Source organism: Arabidopsis lyrata (genome assembly GCF_000004255.2).
Source record: "Arabidopsis lyrata subsp. lyrata unplaced genomic scaffold ARALYscaffold_3, whole genome shotgun sequence".
Classification (NCBI taxonomy): domain Eukaryota; kingdom Viridiplantae; phylum Streptophyta; class Magnoliopsida; order Brassicales; family Brassicaceae; genus Arabidopsis; species Arabidopsis lyrata.
In genome coordinates, this window is record NW_003302553.1 from 3,169,419 (window position 1) to 3,193,967 (window position 24,549).

Genomic DNA, 24,549 nt, shown 5'->3' on the forward strand with positions numbered 1-24,549 from the left:
GAATTACTAAATTGGAGCTCGTGAACAAAAAGTTGGCTTAATCTCTCAAGAAGCTAAGATTAGGGTTCTTAATCGGTCTCGGAACTTCATCAAAGACTCTATCTCTGTTTCGATTTTCAACTTGGTGAAACTACAAACTCTTGATTTGAGTTCTAATGATCTCTCCGGCAAAATCCCAAGAAGTGTATCTCTACTAGCTTGATCTTTCGTCCAATGGCTTCTAATTTCCTCCAATAAAACCAGAGTTCTCAACTTTTTTTTGGTTTCTCTAACATAAAGAATCATGAGAACTTGCCCAGAAAATTAATCAATGTGAATGCATATAATTTTCGAATTTATGTTAAAATTGATGTCTTTGTGTGTTTACCGGTAATTGAAATCGGAGAATCATCGATTCTGAGTTTATCGAGTTTCACAGAGGAGAAGCTATACCATAAACCTTCGTAGACGAACTGTTCAATGGAGCAAATTGAAGTGCGATTGGTGGGGTTTCCTTCTCAGCCATGCCCGATCTTAATCACGGTGTGCAATTCTTTGGAGAAGAGAGAGATATTAAGAAAATCTGGTTTTCTGTGGTTTAATTGGGTTTTGTTTTTTAATATTCGGTTAAGTAAATAATAAACCGAAGAAACCCAAAAATGTAGATTAATAGATCTAAAACTATTAATTCGGAGATATTAAGTTACAGAACTTTTGTTTCCGAAAGAAATAGATATATAACTTTTATTTCGGAGATATATAGATCGGAGTCGTACTTTGGGCTCTATCTATCGTGATGCGATAGTTCTCGTGGAGAAATAGACCGTTTTTCCCTCCTTGCCGCATCTGTTAGTCTCTCTCTCAAAACAAGCAGAATTTTTATGTTATACTGAAAATCTTCTATGATACGCATTCTTCTGGCTTTTGTTTTAGGTTGCGTTGTTTAGAAAAGCTCTGAATTTGAACCTCGTTTATTCGAATTTTGACAGATTATACCGTCGTTTGTCTCCATGAAATTGGTGAGTTTCTCTTGCTCTTATGTATTATAAGTTAATGAAAGTCTATACTTGTCGTGTGAGTTATTGAAAACCTCGGATTGGGTAAATATGAAAGTTTTGTGTTTTTTTTTGCAGACATGTCTGAGCAAAGGAGATGGCTTTCATTATCCGCCTTGTCATATGCTGAATCTATGTGGTTTCAGGATATTGATTGATTGCCCTTTGGACCTTTCGGCAATCAAAATCTTCTCACCTGTTATATCTTGTGTGGCTTCTGAAGCTTCTAAATATCCATCTGATGAGTCGTTGGATGCTCAGAATCCAATTCAAAAGAAGCATAAACTGGAGAGACAGCTAACTTTTGCTGATTTGGTGTGTGAAGAACCGTGGTACAAAACTGTGAAACCCTTGCATTTGTGGGATGCTTCTTTCATTGATATTGTTCTCATCTCCAACCCTATGGGATTGCTCGGATTGCCATTCCTTACCCAAAACCCTGGATTTTCTGCCAAGGTAAACGTTTTCAGGACCTAAAGTTTTCAGTTTTCTGAATGATTTTTTTTAGCTTGGGGTGTGCATTGTGTGCTGAGTTGTTATTATTGCTAAGATGTAGATATATATGACTGAAGCAACAGCGAAGATTGGACAGCTCATGATGGAAGATCTTGTCTCGATGCACGCGGAATTCAGATGTTTTCATGGACCTGACAACTCCAGTTTCCCTGGGTGGATAAAGAATTTAGATCGTGAACAAGTACCAGCCTTGCTTAAAAAAGTTGTCTTCGGCGAGAGTGGTGATGATCTGGGCAGTTGGATGCGTCTGTACAGGTAACTATTATTGGCTTCTCATACAATATGTTGCCAGCTCTTCAAGTTTTTAAAGTGTTGATAGCTTCTTTGATTTTTGTCCAATCTTTTCCACAGTTTAGATGATATAGAGAGTTGCATGAAGAAGGTTCAAGCCGTAAAGTTTGCAGAAGAAGTATGTTATAATGGGACCTTAATCATTAAGGCTCTAAGTTCAGGTCTAGATATTGGGGCTTGCAATTGGTTGATCAACGGACCTAATGGAAGTCTAAGTTATGTCTCAGATTCCATCTTCGTTTCACATCATGCAAGAAATTTTGATTTCCATGGTCTCAAAGGAACCGATGTGTTGATTTACTCAGATTTCTCATCCCTCCAATCTGCAGAAGTGACTGAGAATGGTTGTATTTCTCCTGACCCAGATAATAATTATATATCAACAACCAGGTACTATCATATAAGACCCTTGTTTACATTTGTAAGAGGATGTTTGTTTGGGTCTTAAAGTGGGAGATCTTTCTTTACTGTTTAACTTTTTTAGCAGTGACAACAAGGATTCATTACTAAACACTGAAGACAGCTTAGAAGAGATGGAGAAACTAGAGTTTATTTGTTCATGTGCTGCAGAATCTGCTGATGCTGGTGGCTCAACCTTAATAACGATTACTAGAATCGGTATAGTTCTGCAGCTCCTAGAGCTAATGTCAAATTCTCTTGAATCCTCGTCTCTAAAGGTTGGATTTCTCTTACTTCTTATTCTTTAGTTTTACTTTCTTGAGGATATGAAGCACAGAAAAAAGGTGATTTAGTTGAAATGATTCTTAGCCGTGTTAGTCTAAATCACTCTAGTTTGGCTTTGCTTAGGTTCCAATTTTTGTAATATCTTCTGTGGCAGAAGAGTTATTGGCATACACAAACACCATACCCGAGTGGCTGTGCGAGCAACAACAGGAGAAGGTATACTGAAACTTTTATTGGAAAAATGAATCAAATAGTATATGTTCTATTGTATATGTTATTTGAAAGATGAATCAAAAAGTATATATTTTGATTGATGTTGCAGTTAATTTCAGGAGAACCATCATTTGGCCATCTTAAATTCATTAAAGACAAGAAGATCCATTTGTTTCCTGCCATTCATTCACCCAACTTAATGTAAGAAGAAGGGGTTGTTAGTTTTATCTCTGTTATCACTATTTGATGGGTTATTTTGCGTAAATGCATAGTCTGCAAATATATGTCATGCTAGTCTATAATTGAAAATATCATCTCTGTTCACCTTAACTCATTGCTTAGTTCAGATACATCAGTAAAATACCTCACATGGAATCAGCAACTTAAATATTTATGTTATTTAGGTGATTCTATTTCAAGAAGTATGTTACAACATTCACTGATTTTTTAAGTTATGCGAACAGAACGAGTTGGCAGGAACCATGCATCATATTTGCTCCTCACTGGAGTTTGCGACTTGGCCCTTCTGTCCAACTTCTTCAGCGTTGGCGTGGAGATCCAAAATCATTGCTTGTTCTTGAGGTTTTTTAATCTCTTTCTCTCTTCCCCAGCTCTATCAGATGATCCAGTGTGAATTCAATATATCTGATGATAAATATGTGTTGCAGGATGGGATTAGTTCAGGTTTAGGACTTCTCCCTTTTAGACCGATAGCAATGAAAATTCTCCAATGTTCATTTCTTTCTGGAATAAGGTAAGGTTTTGCTTGGCTGTATGATTAAGACTACATTTCATTCTGGTGCTTTGTAGTTGTTTTTTACTGTCATCTTGGATCAAGGAATCTGAGTTGTGTCTGCACAAAATAGGAATTACCATGGCTTATTGTGCAAGGGCATACCTTGACTGATATTATAGATTTGACTCACTAAATTCCACATCTGCCGTATTGCTATTTGGTGACCCGTAATATCTCATTATATCAAAAATATTAGTTTCCAAAAATCATGGCAGCTCACACATTTAGCTTGTTATCATGTAGTCCACCGGTCAAATGTGTAATCTGAAATAGGCTTGTCTACCATTGCTCAATGCTATTGTTTCTTTTGCAGGTTGCAAAAGCTCCCAACACTTCTTTCCGTTTTGCAGCCAAAGATTGTCTTGGTAAGTATTCTCTTCCACTATGGTGAAGAAATATTTCCATCCTGCATCTGTCTATATTCATCTATCTAATTCCATATTATGAGCAGGTCCCTGATGCTGTCAATCAGAGGATCAATTTTGCTGCAATGAAGACAATATCAATCCTGAATTACTTTGAAAACAAGACGCTACGTGTACCAAGAATTGCAGACAATCCAAGCGTAGAGATTACGACAGACTTGGCCTCCAAATTGAGCTGGAGAAAACTGAGACAACGTGAAAACTTTGGTATTGCAAGATTGAAAGGTGGGCTTCTGATGGAAGATGGGAAACACAGATTAGTTTCAGGGTTGGAGCAGGAAGAAAGTTCAGGAAAGGCTCGGCCATTGAGGCATTGGGGCTCAGTGGCTCCGGAATCACTTTTAGACGCTTTACTGAAAATCGGAATAAAAGGATCCTTAGAACAGAGCATAGGTGAGACTGGATCAGACGACAACAGTATAATCCATATAGCAAATCCTAGCAGTGGCCTGATAGAGGTCTCAGAGATGGGTACTGCTATTATAACAGACGATGAGAATGTAGCCTCTCAGGTCTTCCAGGCGATTGATGGAATTCTTGACGGTATTTAGAGGAAGTATCAAGCATTGACTCACCAGAGCTATTAGTGTATTAGAGTGACCAGTTTAGATAAACCGTGTAAGTATGATTGGTTAGTTTACCGAAATACTCTCTGTAACATACATGAGTTGGTTCCGGTAGTTTTGTCGTTGACCAGGATGGGGAGGAGTTGTCGATGGATGAGATCAAGAGTCTTGATGATGAGAAGAAAGTGGCAGAACACATGAGTCTTGAGCACAAGAAGAAGGACGTTGTAGAGAACAAGAGTGTTGAGCAGAAGAAGGAAGTGGCAGATGACAAGAAGAAGAAAGAAGTGGCAGATCTCAAGAGTGTTGAGCAGAAGAAGAAGAAGTCTAATCCTTTCTTCTCATCTTTTCCCAAAGATGATATTGACCCATAAATCACATTGAATCACTTAGTACTAATAACAACCACTTGTTTTGTTTGATCATTCTCGCTGTGTTTTTTTTTCTTGTAAAAGCTCACAATTGGTATCTGGCGTCAATACTATCTAGATGTGAGTAATGTCAAAAGAACAAACAGATTCTCCAAAATTCACTCTCTAAATAGATAGACTTTAAGTGTACCAACTACCAAGCCCAAAAAAAAAACAGATGAACACCAATTTTTACAGGGACATTAGCTACACGTTCAACTACAAGTGTAATGCAGTAGTCAAGTTAATTCTGAATTAGGATTGGAAAAAACGAGTTTGACTTATGTTATAGCTTCCTTAAGCATTTCTTAAGAATCTCCTTTTCCAGAATTTAAAACACGAGAGAAATCTAAGAGTTTTTAGCTTAATCTCTTAGCATTTAGATCAACCTTCCTAGAAGCAGCAATTGTAGCCATAGCCTGAAACACGGTACCGACTTTTCAATTTACTAATCGAGCTCAAAAATATTAGAATTCCTTATATTTTCAGAAATCAGGACACGAAAGAGCAACAAACCGATTGAACACGAGAGGAATCGAGCTGGCGATCCTCGACACGATCGGTGAGCTTGTCGAAAGCTTTGCTATGTTGCTGCAAGTCCTTTGAATCTACCGCTATCTCAGCCCCAGCTTCCTCTGCTCCCTCCATTGCTTCTAACTCTTCTCTTCTAGAACCATTGGTAGGTTGAAAGTGATACAGTCAAAATCAATATGGCTTGTACTATATATCATCTTATGTACTATATGCATTCTTATTAAACCCAAATCAACTTCACAAATTACAAAATGAATATTCGTACATAAGAAAGCACGGTAAAAACAGCATTCAGTTTTGAAACACTATATTTGAATCGAAAACCAACTAACAAAGATTATATCAACAAATATACATGCTATGAAACATATGTCAACATTTTGAATGAGTGTGAATGTAATGGAACCATCAAGAAATACCAAACAAAAAATTGCTCGTTAGTATCAACAACAAAAGATCCATGTCTATCCAACTAAAAACAGTAGTAGATCACTAATTCAATCGTTAGTCTACATACCACTAAAGGAGATGATTAGGAAAAGTCTTTCCATCTAAGAAAAGCAAACATTTTCTTGCCACATTACATGGTGTACGTTGGTCTATTAAGAAGCAGCAATGTATGATCATGGAAGAAACTTCTTACATAACATGAAGTAAGCAGGGAAAGGAAAAAATCTCAAGAAGTCATAGGGTGAAAGAATATTACAGAGGACATACTGCTAAATCCCAAATATATAGTGGAGAAAAAATCAAGCATATGAGCATTCCTTGTAGCGGGAAAATCAGAAAACTCACCAGAAGAAGATACAATTGCAATACTAGGATCGAGATAATGAGAGTTTTTGTTGAGCAGCATGAAGAAGAAGAAGCAATGTACATGACTGGGTAATATTTATGAAGGATTCTTAAAGAACAAGTAAAATAAGAAAATGTAATATATAACAAAGAAGAAGAATAGTCAAAGTGAAAGACAGAAGAATATACTGGATATCTGAGTTTGGGATATTATATGGCCTTCAAGCCACTTATATGTTTGTAAAAGTTGCATCTCTCTACATGCAACGTAGCTCCAACGATTCATACAAACATATAAGTACATAACTTATAGGTAACACAATACATTAGTCTTGGACAGATCCTAGGATCTTTATGACACAAGAAATCTAAGCCAGAGTACTAGTCACCTCCATATTCTTGCATACTCCCTCTAGAATTTTTAAAAAGTCTCTCACGATTACGAATACTTTCAATAGTTGAGCTTCTTCCTTTGCTGGATCAACATGGAAATACTCTGTTATCTTTTTCACTGCAAAGAGCGTGGAACCTTCTTCTCTTTCAATCTTTTTAATCTCCTCTGCAGCGGTTTCCAAGAATCGGGTCATCGACTCCCTGAATTTCCCCCATTGGTGCTCCTCATTATGTCCAGTCTCCTCACACAGTAGTAGAACCTCACTAATTTTCTGAACTTCTTCATAAAGCTTTGAGACATCGCTTCTTAGAACACCATAGTCCAATTCTGCAGATTTCTTGACATCGTCAAGAACTGAACTGAGACTTCTGACAACTTGTAGCCCTTTGAAGCCTTCTGATTCAGTGATCTTCTGTACAACAGAATCCAAGATACTGGTTCTTCCATCTAACGATTTGATATTGACAAGCTTGAGGAGCACCTCAAGTTTGAAGTCATGAGCATTCCCGCTCTTCATTCCTGTCTCCAAGGTAGCTCCAACAAGTCTCAATAACATTCTGCTATTTCGCAGTGCCTCACAAGCAGCCTGCAAAAGAATCATATAGCTTTATGAAACGTAAGCTTACAACAACATACACATTCGTATATGTCTCTTGTTATCTTCAGCTTTGTTTTATACCTGTATAACGCCGAATGATCTATTCAAGTAGTTGACTTTTGAGTCAAAACTAGCAACAGAGAGTAATGCATCAACCCTTTTGAACACGAAAGGCACATTAAGCAATTCCTTGAGAAACCTCTCTGATGGGGCAAGCTTGATCACTGAATCATCACTATAGCTCCTCAACTTCTTCTCTTCTTCTTCGCTTGGTGCCACTCTTGCTAAACTCTCAAGAAGCTCAACTCCAAGTGCATCATAGTGACCTGAAAAGAATACAAGTCAGATTCAACTCAATACAATCGAATATGAGAAGAAATTGGCTTTGTAACTGATTATTTACCATCTCGAAGGGCCTGACAAACATCATTTGTGGTAAGCTTGAGTGTTGTAAGCAGAATAGCAACATTTTGACTCTTCCTTGGATCCAAAACTTTGCTCTCTTGATTTAGCATCGGAAGATCACAGCTAAGACTTCTCTGTTTTGAGTTAGCATTTGAAGAGTTGTACGGAAGACGGTCCCAGGTAGTTGTCCGGCGAGAACTTGGTCGGACTTTGTCCCAAGGCAGAGGTTTCAGCTTTGGCTTTGGTCGCTCAGTTGTTCCTTCCCAACAACTCTGTGGTAACTCCGAGAAAGATAGTTTTTTTCCAGATTTCTGAACCATAAAAGACTGTGACGGTGGCACAAGAGGAGGCGGCTCCGGCATTGCCGGCGGTGGCCGTTGTGGAGGAGGAAGAGTAACAGCAGCAGCCGATTCTCTCTGTTGAGTTGTATCAACCTCTGGATTTTCCCAAGAAGATTTCAAACTTCTTGAAGATTCAGAGATGTTGATACAAAAATCTCTAGCTGGTGACGCCGAAGTTGAAGAAAGAAACAAAGACTTGACATTTCGACTGAAATCGTTCCATCTCGGCGGCGAACTATCAAGAACCTTCCGGAAAAACCGATCCGGCGTAGTGGAAACTGAAGAGTACATAGAAGAACGAGCGTATGCGTCAGGAGTTCGAATCATACCTCTCTCTGGTGAAGTAGAAGCAGAGGAAATTCTTGGAAACCCTAGATTTTGATTCCAGAGGCTAAACATTCTCAGAGACGCTCCACCATATCTCTTGTTGTTCCTTACTGTTCTCTCCGGCGACGACGGAGATTGAGGGTTTTGAGTAGTTGACCAATGAGGAGCCGTAGAGTTCATCGGCGGAGAAATCGTAGCGGACGGTGACATTGCCGGAGAATCCGAGTGTGAAGAGATAGAGCAAGAGCAGTTACTGTACGGGTTGATTCTCCGGTCTCGTGATTCTTGACCAGCTACAGACGCGAGAGGCGAGTAAAAGTCGTCGTCTTCTTCTTCTTCTTCATCAAGATTAGCTTCAGAGTTATGTTGCAGGAGGAAGCTACGAGCAGGTAATGGCGGGAGAGGAGAGATCTCCGGTGACTCCGGTTTGACGAAACCCGACCCGGAGGAAGTGACGACGTTTCCGAGGTAGAGAACATCGGAGGTAGAAGGAGCTACAGAGAGTTTGTTTTCAGTGGTGTTGTTTCTTGGAGGGGGACATGGAAGAGTTTGTTGTTGGGATTGGTCTGAAGCTAAGCTCTTGGATTCGTCTTTGAAATGACGGATTTGTCCTCGCCACCGTCCGTAGAGAAAGAAGGCCAAGGCGATTAGTGTTGCGACGGCGAGCACGGCGGAGATAGCAGGGATAAGGAGTGTACGGGAAGAAGTTTGCGGTTTAGGGGAGCGAGGGAGGACAAGGGCGGAGATGTTCGCCGGGAATGTCGCAAAAGTGGGGGCGGGAGGCTGCGGTGGAAGAGGAGGAGGAGAGGAGGAGCTGTAAAGTGGGAAGAACGGCGGCGAAAATGTGGAAGGATCAGTAGGAGGAGCTTGTAGAAGGTGACGGCGACTGAAAGTGGCCGGAGAAGCGTATGATAAGGGAGAGAAAGCGCAAGATAGTAGGGAGAAGATGACGTAGCAAAGTCCGTCCATTTTTGGGGTTTTCTTGGAGAGTTTTGTGTTCTGCAATGCGCACTATCTGAGGATGAAAGAGTGACTTAATGCTATACTATGCTAGTGTTGTGAACTATAGTTTCCCATATTTTTTTATTTTTTTAAAAGAGTTTAATGGTAATACTGTATAATTGAACTAAATATATACTATTAAAGTGAAAGTAGGGAGGGAAAAACGTATATGAAATGCAATAATTACGTGGAAGTAAATTTGGGTCCTCTCTTTCAAAAGAATCTTTTTGACTTTTTATGCCATCTTTTTCTACTACTATACAAAACACTATCTTCTCTTTTCTATGCAACCCAATTATTAAAGGCAATACCATCTTTATCTACGAGGAAAACAACCAGACAACATTTCTATTTGCTAAATATTGTTAATTTTTTCGTGTTATGAAATACTACGTATTCGAATTCAAATTAATTAATTAATAATATATAGTTGGGCTAAAATGTCTGAAAAAAGAAAAAGAAAAGGAGGACAAGAAATGTAGAATGATTTGCCTTTTATTTGTCTTATCCACATTTTTCGTGAAGAATTTATAAAAAATATTTCATTTAAACTATTCCGTAATTATGGAAATTAACTAGTGCATTAATTTGAAACTCCCTCTAGCTTTGGGGCATTAATTTGAAACGCCCTCTAGCTTTGGGTCGTTTCACAATTATGCATGTGTTTTTTGGAAATAGTGGTGTGGCATAGATTAATCAGCACAGTTTCTGTGGATGCAAGAGAGCCAAAGGACGCTAAGAAGAAAGGCAATGAGAAGAAGGAAGAATGCACAAACAAAACAAGTCGCGCAAAATAGCTTGGTTGCAGAGGCAAGGACTAGAAATGGAGAAGATTTGGTTGGCCATATTGATGAGATTGTTACAACACACCATGTGCTCATTTACGTACCTCGATTTTTGGATGTTTTAGATTAAACAAATGTTAAAATTTACCAACCAAAATATTAGTACAACAATTGATTACTGGCCATCCCAAAACCTTGTATAGAAAACTACAGCTCTACTTTTCTTGTCAGAGAACACAATCACGAAGTTGTGTTTTCACGAGGTTGAGAGTTCGTTCTCACGAAGCTTATTTTCACTCCAAAAGAAGAATCTCATAAGTCATAACAATAGACTAGTAAGAAGATCAGGTTCAAATGTGAACTCATACTCTGAGCTGAAGACTTTCTTGCTACACTGGCGGGAGTGTTTTAATATGCAAAAGTCCAACTTCTTCACAACATCCAAGCAGACACTAATTAGTAGATAATTGTTTTTTTCTCCTGAGTGGGCAACATAGGTTATAAACTTATAATTAAGCCTTCGAAGGACAATGCTTTTTAAGATGCGATTTGAAGAAGATTCAAGTTAATCGCGTGTTAATATTGGAAGACTCACAAAACTTTTGAAATCTAACTTAAATTTCATGAATGCAAACTTATATATATCCAGATAACAAAAAAAAATTAAGATCTCCAAAACTACAAATACATTATATATAACATAGTTAAGAGTACTTAAGACAAATCACCTGTCGAATCCAGAGGAAAGCAACTCATCTCGTAGCATGTGTCAAATCAGCGGGAATAAAACCTCATCCTAGCTGTTGGCTTCACACTACAAAGGCCAATATGTCTAATCAATGAACATATTCATCAAACGCTTTTTCTTTTTCTCGATTTTGCTACCATTAATTTATTGTAGTACTAAAACCAACATCAATCATCTAAGATTTCACCAGCATCAAAATTTTCTGTTGGAGCCAAAAATTGACTATCAATTGTTTGGAGCCGATCAGCTCGCATTGCTGCATGTACCTTCTTGTACATCTCTCCCATGTTGTCAGCTGGCTCAAGACTCCTCTTATATAAAAACATAAGATTACAAAAGATAATATTACAATCTATAAAAACAATAGCTGCAAGAGTTCTCGTCATATATATGATTTATTAGCATTCACATAGTTGATACTATATCAGTGCCGGCTCTCCCTATGTGCGGGGAGTGCTCATGCACATGGTCCAAAAATTTTTTGTCTTTTTTTCAACTAAATTTATTAAAATTAGGATCCAAATATTTTTTTTTTATATATATATACATAAGAAATTAGGGCCAATTGTTTTTTTCAGCTCATGGTTCTTTTTTTTTTTTAGCCGGCCCTGTACTCTATGAGTATCATAAACAATATTTTAGTATTAGTTTTATTGTTTGAGATTTTTTATGATACTGATGATAAATCTGTTTCCAGTGGTGAGACTAGTATCGGTATCATTAATTATAAAAAAATTATTTGCAAAATCGAAAATAAAAATATATAAAAACATAAGATTACAAAAGATAATATTACAATCTATAAAAACCTAGAATATACTTAAGCAAAACATATTTTGTGGTCAAAGCAGGTAATTGGAGAATCTCATTGAACTTGTAATTATTTTTTCCGTCTTATATATAAATAGTAAAAGATTGAAAAACCCTATGATCGAAACCGTTCAGAGATATTGTTTGAGATGTTTGTTCAAAGATGTTGTTTGTCTGTGTTTGTGGTATTTCTGATCTTGTTATTGGTGTTTTCGTCATTGTTGTTTGAGATAGTTGTTTGCAGAGCCCTACGATCGAAGCCGTTCAGAGATATTAACGACCATGATCAAACAAAGTCATTCAGAGATTTTTAATTTAAAAAAAAAAAAAAATCACGGTCCAATGATATTCTGCCACATCACACGATACTGAGTATCACAAGTATTAGTGGAGTGATACTCATCAGGCTAGTATCAAGCCTAATTATATGGTTTGGTCTATTAAAGAATTGTTTTTGAGTTAATGATACCAAGAAAAAATCACTAATGTACATGGATTTACCCTTGAGTTAATGATACAAAGAAAAAATCACTAATGTACATCCTTGTTCTAAAAATCGGCCGCCTAGCCGCCTAGGCGCTGATCGGAGGAGCACCGCAGCGATTTTGGCCAAATCGGAGATCCGATTTTTTGTCCGGCTGGACCGCCTAGGCGGCCGCCTAGCCCGCCTAGACGGCGCCTAGCCCAACTTTTTTTTTTTTTTTTTTTTTCATCTAAAATTCAAAACGTCATACTTATGTTCGTAATTTGTATAAAAATCATAAATTTGAAATTAAAATCTTGTTTTCATGTGTTTAATACAATTTTAAAAACAATATTATATAAATTACTTAATTATAATGGATTAATATGTTTTTAAAATATTAAATAGCTCTAAAACTAATCCCCGATTAATCCCCGTATAATCTCCGATTTTCTTGCTAGGCGCTAGGCGTATCCTCACCGCCCGACTAGCGCCTAGCGATTTTTTGAATACGGATGTACATGGATTTACCCTCATGTAATCGACACCGCTTGATAAAGTAACGGTCCGGTGACACAACATCCCATAAATCTCAAAAAATTGAATAATTCAAGGATTTGAAAATAAAAAATAAAATAAATAAGAAAACAAATGCGAAAAAAAAAAAAAAACCATTGCAAGCAAAATTTCTGCTTCTTCAGCTCTCCTTCTGTTTTGGCATTTCGATTTCCGATCATGGATTGAGCAATTGTCCTTTTTACTTGATCGATTCCTTCGATAAACTCCGGATCTTTTGTGTGGGTTTCTCCTTGGTTTGCATAATCTTTTTCTTTCTGATCAATCTAATCCAATCCAGAAATTTGAGTCTCAAAGTTTTACTTTTTCGAATCTGTTTCTCCAAAGACATGTAGGGTTTATAGTTTTCTCATGGAGATTGTTTGGATTCTAAGCTTGCAACGTATCCATTTCCCTGATCTTGTGCGGAGTTGTTGATTTGTTACGGAGTACGCCATTTTGGAACTTCGCTTCAGACAAGGCTATCGTCTGTTTTAAACTGAAGTGAAGGTTCTCTGGATTGCTTCATTTAGATCAAAATAGAGGTTTATCTGACTTAGGCTTTTAAGGTTCTTGACAAACAGATTCGAGTTTTTGTTCTGTATCAAAGTGGATATATGTGGAGGAGATATACTTAAGACTTGGAGGCGGTTTAGTTTTAAAGATAACATTTTGCTGTCCATTTTCACAGAAGTTGAAGTGAGGCATGGAAGATGTGTCCGAGTCTGATAATGTTGAGACCTCCATTATCCACCTTCCAGATGATTGCTTATCCTTTATCTTCCAACGACTTGATAATGTTGCTGACCATGATTCATTTGGTTTGACTTGTCATCGCTGGCTCAACATCCAAAACATTAGCCGTCGATCTTTACAGTTCCAGTGTTCTTTCACTGTCCTGAACCCTGCTAGTCTGTCTCAGACAAATCCTGATGTCAATTCCTATCATCTCCACAGGCTTCTCACTCGATTTCAGTGGTTGGAGCATCTTTCCCTTTCTGGTTGCACGGTGCTGAATGATTCGAGTCTCGCCTCGCTCAGGTATCCTGGTGCAAGACTGCATAGTCTTTACTTAGATTGTTGCTTTGGGATTTCTGATGATGGGATCTCCACAATTGCTAGCTTTTGTCCCAATCTCAGAGTTGTTAGTCTCTACCGCTGCAACATCAGTGACATTGGATTGGAGACATTGGCCAGGGCTTCCTTGTCTCTAAAATGCGTGAATCTCTCGTACTGCCCTCTGGTATCTGATTTAGGGATAAAAGCATTGTCACAAGCATGCTTGCAGCTTGAGTCAGTGAAAGTCTCAAACTGCAAGAGCATTACTGGTGTTGGCTTTAATGGCTGTTCTCCAACTCTAGGCTATGTGGATGCAGAGTCTTGTCAGCTTGAGCCGAAGGGTATAATGGGGATCATTAGCGGAGGTGGGATTGAGTTTCTTAATATTTCAGGTGTAAGTTGCTACATCCGCAAAGATGGTTTGGTACCTATTGGATCTGGGATTGCATCAAAACTTAGAATGTTGAACCTAAGGATGTGCAGAACGGTTGGTGATGCATCCATCGAAGCTATAGCAAAAGGTTGTCCATTGCTCCAAGAGTGGAACCTGGCTTTGTGTCATGAAGTTAAGGTTTCGGGATGGAAAGCCGTCGGAAAGTGGTGCCGTAACTTGAAGAAACTCCATGTGAACCGTTGTAGGAACTTATGTGACCAAGGGTTACTTGCTCTACGATGCGGTTGCATGAACCTCCAGATTCTCTACATGAACGGGAATGCGAGGCTGACCCCTACAGCAATTGAGATGTTCAGATTACATAGAGCCGATATAACACTAAGGACAGAAGAAATGATGGTCATAGGACCAGACTGGAGACTATATGCACAAGAATGAAGCATCAATTTGTACCCAACAGTACATGATTCTTTCAAGTTCATACGAGATTTCTGGGATCAATGTGTTGGTCTTGTCCAGAGGCAAACTGCAAGAAAAGATATATTCTATAATAGGCTTCAAGTTGTTAATAAAGTATCAAAATCTTTTACTGGTCAATAGTGTTGTTTCAAATCCAGTAAAAGAAGAAGAGAATCGAATATTATATAAATATATCAATAGAAAGGTCTTTAATCAACACTTAAACTTCACTTTCCATTTTATTGAGTACGACATCTATCCTTTACCACACAATCAGAAAACTGAGAAGAGATAGATAGAGAGATAGAGAGAAGAGAAGAAGAGACTCGATTTGTAAACAAACATCTGGTTTTCGTACATCCCAATCTGCGTTGCAGGCTGCTACACGGCTTGTCTTCAATCGGTAACCAACTGGTTTTCTTGTTGTATTTAGAGCAATGCTGAAGGATATGGGTAGTGAAAGAAGTAACTTTTAGTTGCCCCATACATTGTCCCAACCACCGCCACCACCTGGTGCAGCAGTTTTAGGCCCCTCGATGTAGTTCTGGTTTCCATGTGGCTGGTGGGGTAAAGGGAGTCCATTAGGCCCTTGTGGGGGCTGCTGCATCTTTCTAGGCCTTGTTCTCACCCCAAGCATACGCAATACAAATCTTGCTAATTCTCCATATAACATACCACCACGATCAAATAGCTGAGGACAAATATTTGATTGGTTAACATGAGAACAATGAAATCAATCAAGGAATCAAGGAGACAAGTTGGTATAAGAAAAAAGGAAGGAACCTGAAGAAGGGCAGACATGAACATGTGAAAGGCCTGTGTGTTTTGATCTATAAGCATCGCTACACGGCCAAAGAAATTCACAGCACCTTGCATCTGTCATCAATCAAAATATGAACACTTTATGTTATACAGAACTAACTTATCAACTTCTTTGATTTCTTATACAAAATAAGTATGAATGATGAACAATACCACACGGAGAAATGATATCCAGAAGCCTGGTGGAGATGGAGGCTGATTAAAAGGGTCATTTGGATCTTGACCACCATAAGGACCCATTCCCATTCCCATCCCCATTCCCATTCCCGTTCCCATACCCATACCATAACCACCCATCGTGCCACCATAACCACCCATCGCGCCACCACCATACATGCCTGAACTTCCATAGAGACCACCAGCACCACCATAACCTCCTCTATACATGCTACTACCCCCATACATCCCACCACCATATGATGAACCATACCCACCTAATGCTGAACCATATGTACCTGACCCATACCCAGAGGTCATACCTAGATTTGAACCATAACCTGCAAATCATACAATAAAAGAAGTAAGCTTTATGCAATCTCAGTAACCAAAAAATCTAAGATAACTTGTAAACATACCTCCCATAGTGTTCCCATAATTCTGCTGCTCCCAAGGTCTAGCCGGTACAGGCCTACTCAGTGCATTCATATTAGCAGCTGTATTAGTCCGGTTCACGGGGGGAGGAACTACTTCACCAGGATTAGCTGTGCCAGAAGCCTCAACTGAACCAGCCGTGCTAGTATTAGAAGGAGGCCTGAAAGGAGTAGGACCAGATGTATTTCCTTCTTGTTCCCAAGGTTTAGGAGGACAACCACCTACAGCAAAATTTTTTTGAAGATGTTACATGTTGAGTAAAAAGATAGATAATATTCTGAAAGAAAGACTGAACTCCAATCAGCACAGGCAAAGAAACTAAAAGACACTTGATGAAGATGATTAGAAACAGTATTAGTAACATCATTGCAAAGTTCTGTGAAACTGTAAAGATGATTAGAAACAGTATTAGTAACATCATTGCAAAGTTGTGTGAAACATCGACTAGAACTACAATGCTGAATAAGAAAAGGCATCAAATTTCAATTCAAAAAGAAAGCATCTAATCGAGTCAAGAAAAGCTAAGGCCAATCAAAGCTAAGAGCAATCCAAAGAGTTAATACTTATCACAAATCATCAATCAGAAGGTACAAAGATCAAAATTCGAACTTTTCATAATTTGAAAGCTATTTAACGAGCTACAACAATCTACAGACAATGATTGAAGGTATGTATTATGATCTGATAAAATCAGGTTACAGGGAAATCCTTGAGGTTTGGGTAAACGAAATCCAAAGCTTACAACCCTAAATAAATCCAATTCTAGGTCGAAGTTAATCAATTTCACAACTTTCATATCAAACAGCTCGACGGGTCTGGTCTCATCGAACCGACCAAAATTGCACAAGGATAATTCAATAAATCGAGACCCTAAAAGCTGAATCCCAAAGAAAAAGATTTTCAATTGAACTAACCTGCAGGCTGAGACGCCATATCCAAGAGACGACGATTGGAGAGAGCTCTTTGGTAATCTCCGACGCCAACCTCAAGCGCGGAGAAAGAGAGAGAGAGAGAGAGAGAGGTGAGAGGTGGAAGATGACAAAGGAGGAGGGACCTCGAAAAGAGAGGAAAAAACAAAACGGATTACTTTCTTCTTTTAGGTTATTATGTTTCAGCCCCTATAGTTATAATCTTTACCCAAAAAGCCTCCTAATTACTAAAATTGACGTATTTGACTCTCTAAAATATAAAATAAAAATTCCGAAAAAGGATAGAGATGAAAACGAATTATTATTTTTTTTTTTTTTATAAGCAAAAGATTCCATATTTCGAGGGACGAAGAAGAAGAAGAAGAAGCTCAGTCGGCGGCCGGATTAATTTCTCCATCTCTCTCTCCTTCTCTCTGTTCCTATCCCGGCGAATTCATATCAAAATTGCCCCAAAATTCAAACTTTCCGGTGAAATTATTTTAGGAAACCAAAGTGACTTTTTAGCTCGAAAAATTGGGTATTTGATGGCGGCGAGCGCGAACCCGTCGGGGAACAATCAGGAAGGTTCGTCGGCTACACAGAAGGTATCGTCTTCTTCAGCGGCGGCTACGAATGGCGCAGCTGTGAATTCGGTCGATAATGGTGGCAACGCAGGCGTTGGCGCGTTGAGGCATAATCCTGGGATCTCTACCGATTGGACTCATGAGGAACAATCTCTATTGGAAGATTTGCTCGTCAAGTAATCTTCTTGCTCTCTCTCTCTCTCTCTCTCTCTCTCTCTCTCTCTCTCTATGTTTTAGATTTGAATTTGCTGTTTTATCCATTGTTCTTTCTATCTGACAAGATGTAGTAAATTCTGAGATTAGCTTCTTTTCCATGGCCTTTTAGCATCATGTAGCTGACTCTATGAACATGGTTCCTCGAATTTTGAATCGGAATATGTGTTGAGAATTGTTAGATTTGGTGGGTTTTTTGAATTATATTTGAGAAGCAGTGGTATTTGATTAGCTGATTGTGAGTTTTGTATGTGGTTTCATCAAGTATGGTAATTAATAATATAAAACTAAATGACTTGCTAGTGTTGTTGTATCATATTTATGATAGGCTCATTAGTGTTGCAAATGTGAAATTTTTAGGCTTTAATTGGAGGATGACTTGTCTACTTATCTGTAATGATTGGTTGTAAATTTTGCAGGAGCCTTGTTAAATCCTATCACTCTTTTAATAATTTATGTTTATATAGGTACGCGACAGAACCTTCGGTTTTTCGATATGCGAAGATTGCGATGAAAATGAAGGATAAGACTGTTCGAGATGTTGCGCTGCGCTGTCGATGGATGACTGTAAGTTTCTCGATTTTGCTTAATCCGGCGAGCTTTTCCTTGTTTTTGATTACCCTTCTTCGCGTGTTGGCTTTATTGATTAATGAGAATCAACTGATGGTTTTTCTCCTCCATGTGATTGCTGATGGATTTCAGAAAAAGGAAAACGGAAAGCGTAGGAAAGAAGACCATTCGTCGAGGAAAAGCAAAGATAAGAAAGTATGTGGAATTCAATTCCTATTTGCTGCTACTTAGCAATTTCGATACTAGCAAAGCTAAGAAAGATAGTCGAAGCACAAACCATAAATTAGCTTGATTGAAAGTTCTTGTGTTGTCTTGTGGATCCATTTATAAAGTCTACAGAAACAAATTGATTGTCTTTCACATTTCTGTTTAGCAGGAAAAAGCTACAGATTCTTCAGCCAAGTCCTCATCTCATTTGAATGTGCATCCTAATGGTCCTTCTTACGCTCCGCCTATGATGCCTATCGATACTGATGATGGTATTTCGTATAAAGGTTTGTCCAAGCATCTAGGTTTTTTTCATTTAAAGGCTAAATCTTCTAGATTGAATAAGATGGAGCATAAGTGTTTCGGCTTTTATTGCAGCTATTGGTGGTGTGAGTGGAGATCTTCTCGAGCAAAATGCTCAAATGTTCAATCAAGTTTCATCAAATTTCTCAGCCTTCCAGGTGAATTCAACTTCCACTTTTCATCTTGTAAGTTTTGTATAATTCGCTGGGTTTTTTGGACTTGATTTGTTTCTCTGCCTTGTTTTGTTGCTTTTGAGCATTCGTTGGGTTTTATGATTGATTTTGTACTATATCAGCTTAAGTTTGTGCTAGTTATATCCAATTGCGTACTTATGAAAGATTCTTTCCCATTGCAGCTACATGAGAATGTCAATATCTTGTGCAAAGCTCGGGACAATATCCTCGCAATCTTGAACGAGTAAGACATTTACCCATATATCCATAGATCATTTCTATGTCATTGACTCATTTTGGGAAATGCCATTCTTTTCCAACAAAGTTTTGAAGTTATTATAAAGTATTAACTCAAATCCTTACTTGCTTTGCTGACTGAACAATTGGATTACAGCTTGAATGACATGCCAGAAGTTATGAAGCAGATGCCACCTCTTCCGGTGAAGGTGAATGAGGAGCTGGCAAATTCGATTCTCCCTCGCCCATCCCATCAAAGGAAGTCATGATCGAGTCGACCTATGGTTGGTTCTGACCAAGGAGTCTCTTTAATCCGGGATCAATGAAGAAAGGAATAAATCGCGGGATAGAGAGAGAGCTCCAGTCGTACTGGTTGATAGAATGAGGGGTTTCCCCTGACTCATAGAGTTATAGTCTCTTTTACAATTTCTGTCAGTCTCTGAATGTTTTAGCAAATGGTTAATTGATACATGAGTAGGGTTGCGTATCGTTTGTTTAGGATGTGAATAGATTTCAATTGGTATGGTATAAGTCTCTCTGTATAAAATTGGTTTCAAGCTGAAAGGTTTGATGAGATTTAGAAGGTCCTATATTCTAAAGATGCACACCCGTGATGCGGTAACCCCTTTTTTAGAATGAAACGAAAGTAGTGAGCCATTTCTTGTAATAATAATAAAACCGAATGTTATGTAACACAAATGCAAGTCTTGCTCGTAGCTTACAGAAGAAATCTCGAGTCAAAAGGGAAGTCAGTTTACAAAAACAAAAAAGTTTTCTGTTTAGAAGATTATTCCAAGCATCTTAGATGGCAGCTCTCTCACACATCAGCTAAGTCTTTGATTAATTTGAGCTTGGAAGCTTGCAAGAGTCTTCAACTCTCAACCTAGAAGAAGAAGCAATGGTGAGCAAGAAGTTGAGATAGTAAGAAAAAGGATACATAGTGTGAGAGTATGACAAACTACTGTGATTTGCTCTCTTTAATGAAATCCACAACACTATGAGCTACTACTACTAATGTAACTTCATGTAACCAGAAGCTGTGGAACCTGCTTTTGGTATTGAAATTCACCAAACTAATGATACTTAGTCTTAGGCTCTTAGCTAAGCAAGTGTCCAACCAAACTCTAGAATACTCAAGAAAATGGGCAACATTTTGTGGCTTATATAGGCAGTGGTGAAATCTCAATGTCTGAACTATTCTTACTAACATCAGAGGAAGTACCAGCAAATTATAACTATTGGTTCACCTCTCTAGAAAATTTTGGAGAGAATCAATGAACAATGAGAAGTAACCCACCTAAGTAAGTAAGAGCTTTCAATGAAACTCAGAGCACATGAATAGCTTGATTTATCCAACTAACAATCAATCATAGCTACGAATGGAGGGAGAGAGGTGGAGAAAGAGCTGACCTGAGCTGGATTCGGGTTCTCATAACCACCAGACTCCAGACCTGATACTCTACCTTCCAGAGCATTGAATTTCTCCTTCATCTGCAGCATTGGAATGTCATACATAAGAAATCGATCAAACAATTTCGTTTACGATCTCCAGGATGTTCGCATGAAAACTTTCCCAATGGATGGTTTTATAAAACATAGAAAAATTACATCAGAAGAAATAGCGAAACGTTCGGCATAGAGATCACGCCACACGATATGACAAATGGAAGCTCCGGTCACCGAAAACCCAAGCGTAAACCAGAGAAGGCGAGTTCTCAACATCTCTCTTTCTTCTTCTTCTTCTTCCTCCTCTTCCAATTTCTGCAATCTCTCCGACTTTTACCGAGTCGTCAACCATTTGGGCTTTCCTTTCCTATTAATATGGGCCTTTATCTTAGCCCATTATATTGCCAAATAAACTAAAAGCATTGAAGTTTTTGCCTATATGGGGTGGATATGTAATGTATCCACAAGTTTTTTTACTAGTAAAAATTGTCTGTGTACTGTGGCCGAAAGGAGAGCCCACGGTGAAGCAGATTACAATCTTGTAAATAGTGAAAAAATAAACATTACCAGCATACCATGACCACATATTAATAATTCTTGTATCAACAAATTGGACTTCTAAAAAAAAAAAAAAAACATCTCATTCAAATGATTAGTCAAATAACATTTTCAATTCAATACATCACACTGTCCTATCCAAGATAGATATGGTTGCAAGAATATAAAGAGAGATATTTAGATAAAAGTTACTTTTTCAATAACTTTCTAACTTCTAATCCAATAGCTGTCAAGGCCAATACCGCGACTGCAAAACCGTAACCGCCATTCCAACTAGAACCAGCTTTAGCCAAATGTATACCGTAGAAGATGTTAGAAATAGCGAGTATGATCATAATTCTTCCTATGTTATGATGATACCAATTCCAATATTTTCTGTATTTCGATTGCTTATCCGGCCGAGCTAGCAATGCAAGCATCTGAAATATCGATAAACAAAACCAAATAAACCGATATTCATTTTGAGTGATCTTTTTAGTATATACTTAAATTTTGAGTGTTAAAGGAAGAGGAACCTGGAGAACGCCCATGACAAGTATGGTTATCCCAAGGCCTTTGTGCTTGGAAACATTATTGGCCTTGAGCCTGTTTTCAAGAACCAAACCGCAAATGACACCAGTTAAACCGAGAAGAAAACCAGTGGTTTGGAGAGCGATATGGGCATAGAACCAAGTGGGGTCCCATTGCTTCATGTGTCGAGCCACTATGGCTCCAATGATAATCAATATTCCCCAGCCGAACATGTTCATTAGCCCATGTGTCTTCTTTAGCTTAGAGTGTGGTGAACCTTTAACCACACTTTGCGAACCTTTTAATGGAAAAATAAAACATAAATTAGTCAAGAAGAACATTCAGATTTTTAGACTCTTAACACAAACTCATTTTGTGGCTCCACAATAGTTCTTTATCTAGTTTTATACCCTCCTTGTTTATCTCGAAAAATTTTAAACACTAAACTTCTACTGTTGAAGTTTACTCATTGAAAAAGTTATATGTGTTTTTCACTGCATCTCACAAGTCACAATCATCAAATAACCAAAATAGAAAATGATGAGATAATAAAAACAAAAACTTGTACATCATTTCATTTTGTCTTTATTACCTGAAATATTGTTGAATTGCAATTTGGTACAAAAATAGACTAAAACTTAATTACTACTCCAAGCTACATCACTAGACTTGTAGAGAGTCCGATAATGAATAATCTCATAAATCATAATGTGTGTAAATTCTTTCGTTTTCAAAATGAGAGCATAACTATAGTAAGAATAAATAATATCGTCGTTTATTGGCCGAATAAAAACAATTATATATTGGAAATTAGTGTTTTGGAAACTATATGAGAGATAATAGTAGACTAGTAGTAGTAGTTGGGCAAGACCTGGTATAATAATAAGTCAGGGTCGGTATAATGTGAAAATGACTCCAACAAAGAATAATGTACAATCTTGAACCAGTTCCTAAATCGTTATCATCGCATTCGCCATGTGTTTAATTTGTTTTGAATGAAATTTAAATATATTATGTTGTGAGAAGGCTAATAACAAACTAGTGGTGATATATTAATTATACGGTGATTAACCAGTCAAATAATGGATTAATTCAAGATTGACTTTAAATAATAAGTCAAATAAAGAAAGCTGGATTTTAAAAAGAAAGAGATGTGTTTTGCTTACCTGTAATATAATTGATGGTCGTGGTGGTCACGAAGCGGTGCTCTCTCAATCTAAAATCCGGCGAAGATGGGAAGAAGCCGGCAGGTCCCATAGCGTAAAGAAGACTCTGTCGCGGCAGCGTCGCCGTCAATTGAAAACTCATGTAAAGACGCGACGACACTGACTCGATCTTCAACGAGCCGTTGACGATGGTTAGATCTCCTTGGTCAGGATTTACCTCGCCGGGAGATTTCCCTCCAAGCAAGTACGGTTTCACTGTCCCGGAACCGCCGTCGGAAGGTATCCAACCGACGATCGCGCTGCTTCCGATCATCTGACCGTTGGTTGAGAATCCGATCCCGATGAAAGCGCTTGAATCCGGCGCCGATAAGATAAAGCTCCATGTGTTGTCTACCGTTCTTGCATACTAGGCGTGAGATTCGATTTCAATATATTTTCAGAATTCGGAAAGTTTTTGAAATTTGGAAAATTAGGAAAATTGACTTACTCGGAGGATGTAATTTTGGAGACTCCAAGCTTCTGTGCATTGAAGGAGGCTGACGTTAAAGGTGAGGTTGTTGAGAGGTAGTGTTGAATTGCAGGAGTCTCTAGCAGCTTGTTGTGCATTAACAACTATGGTGGAGTAAGCAATTAAGACGAAGATGATCAAGGAAACAGAATAAAGCTTCATCTTTTGTTCCCTTTCTCTCTCTCTCTGGATCTGAAAGATGAAAGAGAGAGGAAAGTAATGACTGATGAACAAGGATCATGATAATGACGACGACAATGAATTGTATATATATTTATAAATTATATCTTGTTTATGAGATAGTGTGTGAAGAAGCAGTTGAGAATTCAACTAATTTTAAATTACTTGTATCGTTAGAATTCGTTTTTTTTTTTTTAATATTATTACTGTAAGTCTGGTAAATAAATAGCTCTGTTTCATTAAGAAAGAATCAATCCTTGTGTCCTGGAGGCTACTTAACGTGTGAAAAAATGATTGAAATGTACCGGCTAACTTAACAAACTAACAGAAAAAAAATCACATTAAAACCAAAAAAAAAAACATAAAAAAATAACAAGTTTTGATCATTTTAAGACAAATATAAAAAACTTGATTAAAAACGACAAATAATAAATCTCTCTTTAATTTTTGGAGTACTTTGCATATGAATCCTTGCTTTATCACTACCAGAGTACCAGTATCGGTCTAACGTCATTTCAAGTTTTAAGTCAAACTGGTTATTGATTGCGTCTGCCGCATTGTGTTCATTCATTGATCGACCGATGGGATAATAATAATATGTACTACTTCTTGTCCTCCTGAAAAATTTGATGTTTTAGTGTTTACACATATATTAAAAAATAATCATGATTTAATCATTTAATATTTTTTTTTATTAAATATTTTTAATAATGTATGAACCAATAGTAATCTAAAACAGTTAATTATTTGTAATCATTACGCCTTGAAATCTACTATTTGTTAATATCAATTAATAAAAAATAAAATAAAAAGCTAGAAAATCAGTTTTTGTGGAACAAACCTAAAACACTAGAACATCAAACTTTCAGGAACGGAGGGAGTACTATATATTTGCCTTTTGGTGTTTATTATACTTTTAGTCCTTTGGATTCATATAAATTTTGTAACAACTAAACTAGCTTCTATTAG

At 37.7% G+C, this 24,549-nt stretch overlaps 7 protein-coding genes across 15 annotated transcripts; 3 read left to right on the forward strand and 4 right to left on the reverse strand.

Moving 5' to 3' along the window:
- The first annotated feature begins 715 nt into the window (after nt 1–715).
- LOC9320721 (integrator complex subunit 9) lies at nt 716–5,089 on the forward strand. 5 transcript variants are annotated; one of them, XM_021031616.1, is made up of 12 exons: nt 716–827; nt 913–998; nt 1,113–1,490; nt 1,591–1,805; nt 1,902–2,231; nt 2,326–2,518; nt 2,649–2,741; nt 2,848–2,939; nt 3,203–3,320; nt 3,407–3,492; nt 3,848–3,899; nt 3,986–5,089. In XM_021031616.1, exons 2-12 carry the CDS (start codon nt 990–992, stop codon nt 4,508–4,510), a joined length of 2,091 nt encoding a protein of 696 aa, XP_020887275.1. In that variant the 5' UTR covers nt 716–827; nt 913–989; the 3' UTR covers nt 4,511–5,089. The 5 variants fall into 5 exon arrangements, with proteins under 5 accessions (XP_020887275.1, XP_020887276.1, XP_020887274.1 ...); XM_021031617.1 differs by having other exon boundaries at nt 969–998; XM_021031615.1 differs by having other exon boundaries at nt 716–998.
- Nucleotides 5,090–6,386: 1,297 nt separating this feature from the next.
- LOC9320722 (formin-like protein 10) lies at nt 6,387–9,387 on the reverse strand. Its single transcript, XM_021031614.1, has 3 exons — nt 7,660–9,387; nt 7,338–7,582; nt 6,387–7,244 (listed from the first exon to the last, which is right to left on the reverse strand). The coding sequence occupies exons 1-3, from the start codon at nt 9,296–9,298 to the stop codon at nt 6,633–6,635; spliced, it is 2,496 nt and encodes an 831-aa protein (XP_020887273.1). The 5' UTR covers nt 9,299–9,387; the 3' UTR covers nt 6,387–6,632.
- Nucleotides 9,388–12,782: 3,395 nt separating this feature from the next.
- Nucleotides 12,783–14,821, forward strand: LOC9320723 (F-box/LRR-repeat protein 12). Its single transcript, XM_002882489.2, has one exon. It carries the CDS (start codon nt 13,399–13,401, stop codon nt 14,581–14,583), a length of 1,185 nt encoding a protein of 394 aa, XP_002882535.1. The 5' UTR covers nt 12,783–13,398; the 3' UTR covers nt 14,584–14,821.
- Nucleotides 14,768–17,057, reverse strand: LOC9318603 (peroxisomal membrane protein 13). Its single transcript, XM_021033907.1, has 5 exons — nt 16,932–17,057; nt 16,002–16,238; nt 15,580–15,923; nt 15,388–15,480; nt 14,768–15,295 (listed from the first exon to the last, which is right to left on the reverse strand). Exons 1-5 carry the CDS (start codon nt 16,948–16,950, stop codon nt 15,077–15,079), a joined length of 912 nt encoding a protein of 303 aa, XP_020889566.1. The 5' UTR covers nt 16,951–17,057; the 3' UTR covers nt 14,768–15,076.
- Nucleotides 17,058–17,230: 173 nt separating this feature from the next.
- On the forward strand, nt 17,231–19,803 carry LOC9320724. 5 transcript variants are annotated; one of them, XM_021033904.1, is made up of 7 exons: nt 17,241–17,685; nt 18,190–18,289; nt 18,425–18,487; nt 18,666–18,786; nt 18,878–18,987; nt 19,158–19,219; nt 19,370–19,803. In XM_021033904.1, the coding sequence occupies exons 1-7, from the start codon at nt 17,471–17,473 to the stop codon at nt 19,479–19,481; spliced, it is 783 nt and encodes a 260-aa protein (XP_020889563.1). In that variant the 5' UTR covers nt 17,241–17,470; the 3' UTR covers nt 19,482–19,803. The 5 variants fall into 5 exon arrangements, 4 of the variants coding, with proteins under 4 accessions (XP_020889563.1, XP_020889564.1, XP_002882536.1 ...); XM_021033905.1 differs by having other exon boundaries at nt 17,247–17,685; nt 18,669–18,786; XM_002882490.2 differs by having other exon boundaries at nt 17,249–17,685; nt 18,878–18,960.
- Nucleotides 19,804–19,848: 45 nt separating this feature from the next.
- On the reverse strand, nt 19,849–21,002 carry LOC110230558. The gene is made up of 3 exons (XM_021033908.1): nt 20,821–21,002; nt 20,623–20,703; nt 19,849–20,095 (listed from the first exon to the last, which is right to left on the reverse strand). Exons 1-3 carry the CDS (start codon nt 20,932–20,934, stop codon nt 20,084–20,086), a joined length of 207 nt encoding a protein of 68 aa, XP_020889567.1. The 5' UTR covers nt 20,935–21,002; the 3' UTR covers nt 19,849–20,083.
- Nucleotides 21,003–21,274: 272 nt separating this feature from the next.
- On the reverse strand, nt 21,275–23,787 carry LOC9318604 (cytochrome b561 and DOMON domain-containing protein At3g07570). Its single transcript, XM_021033903.1, has 4 exons — nt 23,380–23,787; nt 22,893–23,298; nt 21,732–22,024; nt 21,275–21,635 (listed from the first exon to the last, which is right to left on the reverse strand). Exons 1-4 carry the CDS (start codon nt 23,560–23,562, stop codon nt 21,405–21,407), a joined length of 1,113 nt encoding a protein of 370 aa, XP_020889562.1. The 5' UTR covers nt 23,563–23,787; the 3' UTR covers nt 21,275–21,404.
- Nucleotides 23,788–24,549: the final 762 nt, after the last annotated feature.